This window comes from Daucus carota, chromosome 4 (genome assembly GCF_001625215.2).
Source record: "Daucus carota subsp. sativus chromosome 4, DH1 v3.0, whole genome shotgun sequence".
Lineage (NCBI taxonomy): Eukaryota > Viridiplantae > Streptophyta > Magnoliopsida > Apiales > Apiaceae > Daucus > Daucus carota.
Window position 1 is genome coordinate 26276021 of NC_030384.2, and position 10306 is coordinate 26286326.

General features: G+C 37.7%; 1 protein-coding gene across 3 annotated transcripts; it reads right to left on the reverse strand.

The window, feature by feature from the left end:
* Positions 1 to 2229: 2229 nt before the first annotated feature.
* On the reverse strand, positions 2230 to 9961 carry LOC108218725 (uncharacterized). Of its 3 annotated transcripts, none has more exons than XM_017391808.2 (14): positions 9846 to 9961; positions 9052 to 9150; positions 8360 to 8487; positions 8118 to 8268; positions 7902 to 8011; positions 7591 to 7674; positions 7464 to 7512; positions 7292 to 7383; positions 6406 to 6538; positions 6055 to 6182; positions 4617 to 5980; positions 3967 to 4080; positions 3145 to 3881; positions 2230 to 2536 (listed from the first exon to the last, which is right to left on the reverse strand). In XM_017391808.2, the coding sequence occupies exons 2-13, from the start codon at positions 9142 to 9144 to the stop codon at positions 3307 to 3309; spliced, it is 3021 nt and encodes a 1006-aa protein (XP_017247297.1). In that variant the 5' UTR covers positions 9145 to 9150; positions 9846 to 9961; the 3' UTR covers positions 2230 to 2536; positions 3145 to 3306. The 3 variants fall into 3 exon arrangements, with proteins under 3 accessions (XP_017247297.1, XP_017247294.1, XP_017247295.1); XM_017391805.2 differs by having other exon boundaries at positions 6406 to 6544; XM_017391806.2 differs by lacking the exon at positions 9846 to 9961 and adding an exon at positions 9746 to 9764 and having other exon boundaries at positions 6406 to 6544.
* Positions 9962 to 10306: the final 345 nt, after the last annotated feature.

Consider the following 10306-nt stretch of genomic DNA (forward strand, 5'->3'; position numbering starts at 1 on the left):
GAGGTGCGCTTGAGGACCTCACCACCGTCGACCTGGGCACCCAAAATGCCCTAAATCGACCTGGGTGAGGTCGACAATTAACTTGGGTGTTAAAAAACCCCCAACGCCCGGGAGCGCCAAAGAAGCGCCCTGGGAGCGCCCTATGAGCGCCCCAGGAGCGCCGAGAGCGCCCGAGGTGCGCCTGAGGACCTCACCACCGTCGACCTGGGCACCAAAAGCACCCTAAATCGACCTGGGTGAGGTCGACAATCGACTTAGGTGTCAAAAAACACCTAAAGCCCGAGAGCGCCCAAGAAGCGCCCTGGGAGCGCCCTATGAGCGCCCCAGGAGCGCCAAGAGCGCCCGAGGTGCGCCTGAGGACCTCACCAGCGTCGATCTGGGCACCAAGGATGCCCTAAATCGACCTGGGTGAGGTCGACAACTGACTTGGGTGTTAAAAAACCCCCAACGCCCGGGAGCGCCCAAGAAGCGCCCTGGGGGCGCCCTATGAGCGCCCCGGGAGCGCCGAGAGCGCCCGAGGTGCGCCTGAGGACCTCACCACCGTCGACCTGGGCACCCAAAGCACCCTAAATCGACCTGGGTGAGGTCGACAATCGACTTAGGTGTCAAAAAACACCTAACGCGCGAGAGCGCCCGAGAAGCGCCCTGGGAGCGCCCTAAAAATTATTGGGCAATTTTGAGCCCGGGTCTGATTAAAGGCCAGAATATAAGGCCCGGATTCTGGGTTTATCACCCAAAATTCGTGGCTAGCAGATTGAGGTTATAAAAGGCCCGTTGGGCATTCATGTTTGAGAAACATGGGCTGCCCAAACTCAAGGCACGAGCCCCCAGCCCGGTCAGGGCCCAGAACTCGAATCCTAGTCCTACTAGGAGTCTGACTGACGAGTCCAGGACTCCGAGAGTCCTGCAAGAACTCTGAATTTCGTGGATAACTATCTAGAGTCCTAGATAACCTCCAGCAGCTCAAGATAAGGATCAAGGATCAGTCCTATCCTATCTCTGACTCAAATACCTATTTCTACTAGGACTCTAACACCAGGGATCCTACTTCTAATCAGTCTCTAACCCTGAGACATCTATATAAAGGGCTCTACCCTTCCAAAATAGAACTACGTTTTTTGACTTGATTCTTCACCCCGCTGAAGATACGTAGGCACCTCGTGAGGACCCGTCTGAGTTCCGACTCGCGAGATCAGTCAAAAAGCACGAAGCTCACCCCTCGATTTTTGATCCATAACAAGTTTATTATAATATATAGGATATAACAAGGGGAGAGATGTTTATAAATAAGGCTTCAAGAGGTTGTTCAAGTGATAGAAGGCATCACTGGGATATTGTTGGATCAACATTTTTCATCAAATATCATAAATTTTGACTTAGGACATGTTATAAGACATCTCTTGAACTCGATCTAAGTGTCCTAAATTATAGTGACATGAATAATTCAGCGGGGGCTGGGAAAAAAAATTTACACTGTTTTTTCGAGATTAGGAGGGGCTCTAGCATCCCCTAGCCCTCTCTGGTTCCGCCACTGATCGTTATGTATCTATTTCTTTCTTCACAATTATGACTATAAGACTATAAGTGCATCGTATGCATCTACAACAATAGGATCTGCATATGTTTCATTTAATTTTGATTATAATTATCCTTTTTACTTGCATCTATATGAGAATCCTAGAATGTAATTGATTACAACTCTTATAAATGGAACAAATACAATTAGTGACAGCGATCTCTTATAAGTGGAACAAATACAATTAGTGACAGCGATCTCTGCAAATTGTGTTGTCCAAATTGTGTTGTCCTCTAAATTGAAATAATATTTTGTTGATAGATCTTATACAAAATCTACATCTAATCCTGCTCTTCTAGTTCACTAGACTCATGATAATAATATGATTACATCTTGGTTTTTAACCTCATAAGAATGAATTGGTGGAATGAAAGCACTTTAATTTGGTGGAATTAAAGCACTTTAATTTGCTTAATTGTATGCTGAATTCTCCATAATACCCTAATTATTTAAGGGTAACGGGTCAAATTTAACAAAACTAGTCAAATAGGATTCAAAGGGTGCTGCAAAGATATTGATCAATACCAAGAGTCGCATTTTGAAATTAAATCTTAATTTTTAGCCACGGTGTCATTTCTATCCAACGGGCCAGACATGAGACACTGTTTGCTAGATAATACCTCTCTGAGACCAGCTCCCATAACAAAGTAACCTCAAAGAACAAAAGCAATTTTATTAAAAATAAAACAACACTACATAGAGAAAAAAGTTTATAACTATTAGCACTCTCACATTACATTCATATACAGAAGTTGCAACTCCCAGAGTAAAACGAATTTTCAGTTCACGCAACAGTACGATAAAAGATAGAATCACTCCAATATGGAGTTTGATGATGCAAAATTAATTGTGGAGTCTTCCCAATTCTCTGTTTTAAACATGGAGGCTGGAGCTATGTCAGCATAATGAACCAAGGGCTATATAGATCTTGCACCTTCCTGTGTCATGCGGCCTTCATGCCTAAATTTGACAGCATTGTTTCCAACATTAAATATATTTATAAGAAAGAGAGGGGAGGGAGCTCAGTAGTTAATGACTTATAATCCATTGACAAAAGGCAGGTATACAAGGAGCACACAACATATAGTATATTTTCTCAATTTACCTTTCCCAAGCTCAAAATCATGGTCAAACATTATATCAGTAAACAGTTTCTTAAAGTATAAACATAAAAGAGAAACTTTTGTTCATAAACTTTACTTCAAGTGAGGAAATAACTAGTATAATACATATATATAGTATCCTTTTTTTGCTACAATTTGTTTATAATTTATCACTAAAATATTTCATTTCAAATTTTGGATTTGTAAATGACATGATTTGAGATGTCATTTCAAATTCTCAGTTTTATATTAGCATTTGAATGTCCTGGATTTCAAATGAAATTCAAATCCAGCTTTTTTTGTGTGTATCCAAACATGTCATTTGATCAAATCCAAGATTTCAAATGAAATCCAAGTTCCTAGACAGGCCATTAGTGAACTTAACACTTCCATGCCAACTCTAATATACTATCTACCAAAAAATAAACATTCAACGATACCAGGACCCGCAGAAGCTCCTCTTACCTGGCTGGTTTTGGATGAGATAATTTTCAGACGGTTCAGTCCTTCAGCAACCGCACGGTTACAACCAGCCCAAATCAAGCATCATGTTCTCAGTCCAACACTGTGAAGTCACGCTAGATACGGTCAATAATGCATAATTAAAGGGACTAGACTCAACAAAGTTCAAATTCCATATTGTTGATTATATAGATCCCCAGAATTGGGCATCCTGTACTTCGAATCCTCATAACCAGTAAAGTACTTGTTTATTCCTAATCTTTCCGATCTAAGAAACTCTGCCATACTTGAGTCATTTCCTCCCTTAACCCCACTCCAACCATCCCAGTTGCCACTAGATATCAGTTGATTCCTGGACTGTGTTAAACCAAATTGAGAATACTGAGATCCATTGTTGCCCAAGGCTTGTTCCAAAATCCTCGGAGATGTCCCATGATTATCTAAACGAGAAGAAAAGCTGTCCCCAATATCTAAATATCTAGAGTTCTGCGGTGATGAAAGAGATCTCTGCATCATTAGTTGCAATCTCGACTCACTCTCATAGTTGGGCATCTGGGTAGGATAACTGGACCTCATGTCTAAACCAGGACCGCTAAGCCCACCAGGGAATCTCCCTTTACCTACTGCCAAAATTGCAGGATCGATAAACTCAATATCTGCATTGGTAGAATCAAAATGCATAGTTGACAGCGATTGATTTGTATTTCTCATAAAAGACAAGTTGTCAGGCAAATTATTCCCTGCAAAAAAGCAGCCTCAAGAACGTAAGCAACAACCCTTCACATGAACCATTATACAAATAGATGTGATGTGTAAGATACGAACCAGAGTTTATGTCAATAAATGTCTGTTCCATTCTGTCATAAGTAGTAAAACCTGGTGGTGGAGCTCTGTTGGGCCCAGAAAACCCAGGAGGCGCTGATACAGGTGCTCTGGAAACTGTTTCACGTCAAAGCAAATATATTTTACCTCAAAACGCGGCAAGTTTAATTATTCTAACAGCAAATAAAAAGGGAGTGGCAATATACAAAGGCAATTAGACAAATATATTATACTGATTTCTTCAAACAGAATGGAAGTAAAAAAGCAGTTATTATATACATCAACATATGCTAAACATAGCCTTTTAAAGGAGCAACAAAATAGTACTCCTCTGAACTAGTTCATATAATATATGTATAAGCATATATGTCTAAAGCACTGAGCACATGTTCAGTTACCAACTGGCCAGAAACATAATTGCAGGTATATAGCTAAGGTTACATCCTACAGCATGAACATAAAAATGGAGGTTAGGTTCAAAAAGGGAAAATGAATAAACCAAAGACACCTGTAGTTATTTGCATAAACTAAGAACTTACGAGTATACTAGGAAACATCAAATACTTGACATGTAATGAAGTTAATGCCAATAGGCAATAATTGTACACAAGCAATGATATATATAAATAAATTACTTGCAACTCTGAACTCACCAGGAAACCTGTTAAGAGAATTATGAGAATTGGAGCTTGCAGAATTACGAGGTTGCTGGGCACCAAATGTAGGAAAATCATTGGTTATTTCGCTAGCATTATAATTTCCATTGTCTGTATTGGTAAAAGAGTGAATTTTTGATGTTTGGTCAAACCCAGTAAAAGATGGACCATAATTGAATGTTTGATCCTCTTCTCTTGCAAAAGAGAACCTAGACTGATTGCTGTTTTGTGTTTTCCTTGAACTTGATACACCAAGGGTTCCCTGCTGTTTATCAGTATCACCTAGTAATTTAGCCAAATTCTGAGGTGAAGCTATCGAGTCATCCCATGAATCAAAGTTCATTGATAAGATATTAGATATGATGCTGCTCTCTCCCAGGTTGTCATCAGAAATAATGTCGTGGTTTACTAGCTCGCTTCCATATCTTCCAACACTCATCATTCTTGTAGCATTTGGTGCCACATGGGAAGAATTTTTTTCAGAACTACTCATATCATTAAAACTTCTAGTTTGATTCTCAGGATACCCGTTTGACATAATGGGAATATTATATTCTTGTGCAGAGACCTTAATTGGTTGAGAATCAGCATTTACATTGGGTGAACTGTAAGCCTTTTGAGGATAAGAGGCCCTGGAACTATCTAATAACTGAGAAAGATTAGGCTGGCTATCTGCACAATTGACAGCTTCTGAATTCCAAAAACTCCGGATATCATTTTTAACTTCAGAAGTGTCAGTTTCTGCTACAGAATATTGCGACTCAAATCTGAATTCAGACTGATCTCTTGGAGCAACAGGATCCTTATTGGTAGATGCCACTTTTTTGGAAATATGGGATTGTGAAAATTTACTGTATTCTGCTTCTTTATGTGGCAGCCCTTGATTATCTATATTCAGTGACAATATATCAGAACATAATTCCGGAACCCTACTTTCTCCACCTCTTTCTGGATTAGTAACACAAGACTGTCCCCTGGAATCAACCGACTTCACTATATCAGTTGGCATGCTCATGGATTCATCTACCTTTAGTGATGGTGTGGAAATCTGGCTACTTACTACTTGATTGATAGAATGTCCAATCACGGCAGAAGTCTTAGATAGCTTCCTCTGTTGATCTTTATCCAGATATAATTCAACAGATGCCACTGGCTCTGCTTGATTCCTCTGCTCAGTCAACCGAATTTCACCATTAAGTTTCTTTCCGGAATCACTGTGCATTACAGAGACCTTGGCAGGGCTCGCTATTGCGGTTGAATAAGCTACTGAAATGCCACATGCATCTGATTTCTGCTTTGAAGGTCCGTTTGAGCTTGTTGAACTTGCCACAGATGGTTGCCGATTTGAGGCACGCATTCCCCTGAGAAGCATTTAAACTTATGAGCTGATATCTAATATATGTAATGGAAAAATAAAAAACTAAGCAATAAGTACCAGGATGCTGCTGCTGGAAGAACTACAGATTTACTACAGCTACTGTTTGGTGGAGATCCCCTAACACTACTTGCTGGAGTTTGCCAGACAGAAGATTCCAATATACTGTCAGAACAGATGTCAACATTCTGCACCAGTACATATTCAGCAAGTGTCATGGGTTAGTTGCCTATATAATGTAGCCAGTGGCTAGTAGTTCTAAACCTTGAATATTAATTATACCACTCCAAAAGAACTACTCATAAATTCAGATTATTTTATAATTCTTATCCATACTAAAGCCAAACTATCCAAAAAGTCCATTAATTACTGATGCAAGAACAGAAGCATAGCGACACAGACAAAACTCACATTTGTTGAACTTTTACTGTTACATACACCTGGTGTAGAAGAGCTATTGTTGCAGAACTCATCTGCTGGCCAAGGTAATACATTCCCTGAACGACGTTGCATATCAACTGTAGCACCAGTAATCTGTTCAACTCTATTCCTTCAACATGACTATGTAAGTTAATTAGCCAGACAATAGAGAGTTATAACTTAAATGGAGCACTGGAAGATTAATCAAGTCTTCTTTGACAGGCCATAGAAGAATTATGAAAACAAGATGCTTGATATGATGAAACCAGAAAGGAAATTTGAGTTTAAATTACACCAAGTTACTGAAAGCAATTTTGAAGTCAAACACCTTGGTATGTACATGGCTTTAGATATTTGAACTCACTTTTAGCGCTATAATTTATCATTCCATAGAACATATTGTTTATGTAGCACGAATTAAATGGTCAACACCACCACGAGCTACAGTAATGAGTTAAATATTGCACACTTAAAAATCATACATGTCACAACAAAGGGCTCACAAATTCCCACTACATATAAGCATAACCAATAAGCAATCAAAACTTCACCAATATTGTCTCAAAACCTAACTAATTTCCTCTAAATTTCAGTTATACAAGCATAAAATTAACTTTGGAATGCAATAGCAGCAATATACAATTTATAAAATGAGTTGTTTCACGATGATTAAAAATTATAAAAGCTAATCCAAACTTTTTTTTTTGCTTGCTTGCGTTAGATAACAAATTTAAGAAAATAATTTTAGTTTACAAGTATACTTTTCATTACAAAAAGAATCATGTATGCACACTTCCAGATGTACATGGATTCCCTGTAAACATATGATTAATAAAAACATGTAGGATGGTGATTGCACATGACAGAACTACTATACCTGGTGCATGATGATACTATTTCGTCTTTAATAAAACTATCTTCTTGTGTACCAAATTCATGCAAGTATAAACAATCTGGATTGCTGCAAGGCTGGACCGAAGTATTTTAATCAGAGAAGCATGAAAGAAAAAAAAATAAATTCAGATAATTAAGTTGATCAAAGATTATACCATGTTCCTCAGCCATGCATGGCAATATTTGGTGGTTCCAAAGCAGGCCCTGCAACATGACACTGTAACTAACTGCAGTTCAATTAAAACACTGATGTTTGATCCAATAAAAGTAACACATTCTGACCTTAAAGGTCTACCCTCCAATATGTACCCATGCACTGATTGAATGCAACGAACAGCTTCCTCCTCCTTTGAATAAGTAATATATCTGGAACAAGACATAAATATATAATCCAACACTAAATTACAGCTCTGGAAAATTTTGAAGGTTTCAAACAGTTCAAACATTTATTAAAACCTAACAACTACAAGAATATGAGGCATAAATACATATATATGTGGCATGAAATGCCTCATATTCAAGTATCAGTTAAAATAGGCAGTAAAGAATCCTACTCTGTTGACATAATTGCAATTTTAGAAACATAAACTTACACACTGCAAGTATTATTTGGAAACTGTTGAATGGTCCCGCCAGCTGTTCGGGATATAGACACCTTTTGCACCTTCCCATATCGAGGAAAATAATCCTCTCGTTGTAAAAGCTTCATAAAAAGTATATAGAGGTGTGATTAAAAACTGAACACTGTGCAGAAAGTTATAGAAACAAAAAGAGAGAGAATGAAGGTAATAAAAAGGAATTATACACACATCTTCATCAGCCAGATTAAGAGGCAATCCAGCAACGTAGACAAGATTTCGTTGAATCACTCGCACAGTGCTTAGGTTTTTTCGTCCATCAGGCGTTCTACTTTTCGACTTTAACTTGACTTTCTTTTCCACACTCAACTCAGTCACCAACCTATCATTTAGAACAATTGTTGTGTCAGAATCGATTAACAAAAATCAGCTACATATTTATGTCTCAAACATATCTCCGCATAAATGATAACCTTTCGCACTGAGCTGCCTTGTCAACAATCTTTTCCTTGTTATAAGGGCTACGACATGCTGGACACCTGCCTTCCACATTGTCCTTCTCAGCCATGTCCATTATGTGATGCCAGCACCAAACACAGATCTATAGGAAAGCAAACATGCATTGGATTAAGGTTTGATAAAAATCACATTAGAAAATAGTTTACTTTCAGTGCTGCGGACAGACAGATAGTGTAATATATATATCAGAGATACAAAAAAATTAATAAACTTGACCAAAGACTATGGCAACAATACTACTGATGTAACCGAGCATACTAGGAAGCAGCTTCACTAAGCAAAACTCTCTTCCGTTATTCAGCCGTTTCACGAAGTAGAGACCTCTTAATAACAATTGGAATTAAATCAATGTTATGATCTCTTTACTACAGCTATGCATTTTGACATAAAAGGCTTGTTTATAACATTTGAACTCAGGGAACAAGCTTCTATACAATAACTTAATAGCTTGTTCTATAGAGTTGGCAAAAGCTATAACATACATTTAGTAAACAACTGCAACTCTAATTTTTGCAAGGCACCAAACACATTCTACACAAGCAAACAAGAATTTGAAAATAGGACCAAGAAAAAATACCAAACAACCATTTAACAAAAGGGAAATATTGAAAACTTTAACTTGGGTGATCATTAAAAAGATTCAAACCTCATAACCACACTTGCAAGGCTTAAGTTGCTGATCTGTGAAATCCATTTCCTCAGCGCAAAGTGGACAAGTCTTTTCTCCTTGGTCACTCATATTTGCCTATACAAAAATAGATCATAATGTCAAACCATGATAACATATAATTACTAATATCATCCTCCAAAAGCACCTAAAAGTGATTGAAAAGCAACAAAAAAGTAAGCCGCTATGAGATAAAATTTTCCAAGACATCGAAAAAACTAAAAAAGAATCTAAATAAAGTCGGAAATAATATTAGACTATACTCTAAAACCTCTCTACATGCTTCATAATTAACTTAACAACTTCCAACAACACATTCACATCGACACAACAAAAATAAACACTACTCAAGACATCAAAAAAATGATGAAGTCGTTACAAAAGGGATTAGGCTCCATTCTAAAAGCTCTCCACCTGCTTCAAAATGACTCAAACCGACTACAAGAACAAGCTAACACAAACTCCTCTATCAAAAACATAATACAATTTAACATTTTTCCCTAATCTATAACAAATAACATCAAAATCAAGATTACTAAAGCTACAAACTTCACAAAAAATTATCAAATTCACTAAAACCCATCAAGATTATCAGATCAAATAGAACACCAGAACTAACCACACATATATAAAATCAACAAAACAACAATACTAGAATAGATTTTAATATAACTGAATCGAACAGTGAATAGGATGAATCAACGATCTTGAAACACGATTGGGATGAATAAAAAATGATGAGAAATGGAGAATTGAGTTGGGGATATACTTACAGTAGGTGTGTGTATAGATTGAATGGGAATTTGAGGGGGCGATGAGAAAAGAGGCTTTTTTGAGATACAAAGTGCGGATGGCTTTTTTATGTGCTGCTGCCTTTCTCGAAGTCCTTTTCGCTTGGTATTTAAATTAAAAAATACACAGTGTTTGAGTTTTGTATTGGCCTGGGGCTGGGAATCGGGTAGCCTGTACACGGTTCGGTTGGACGGGGTAGCGGAATTTATCGATCCAATCCAATTAAATCGGGTTTTCAAAATTTCAACCCAGCTCGAACTGTATAAATTTGTAACCCAAACCAATTTGCAGTACTTCGGTTTGGATCGGTTCGGATTGGTTTGGTTATAATCGTCGGTGTCGAATAGGTCTTCAACATCAAATTTTTTGTACTAAAAATTACTTTAACAATCTTGTCAAAGACATAAAATTGAATTTAGTTAAAAAAATAAGTAGTAACAAA

Excerpts from the sequence above, each read along its gene's own strand:
- LOC108218725 (XM_017391805.2), bottom strand. The coding sequence starts at position 9,144 with ATGAGTGACCAAGGAGAAAAGACTTGTCCACTTTGCGCTGAGGAAATG. Across the intron at positions 8,012-8,117 it reads TTAATCTGGCTGATGAAGAT|CTTTTACAACGAGAGGATTA; the intron begins GTGTGTATAATT and ends CTTTTTATGAAG. Across the intron at positions 6,545-7,291 it reads ATAGTATCATCATGCACCAG|GAATAGAGTTGAACAGATTA; the intron begins GTATAGTAGTTC and ends GTCATGTTGAAG.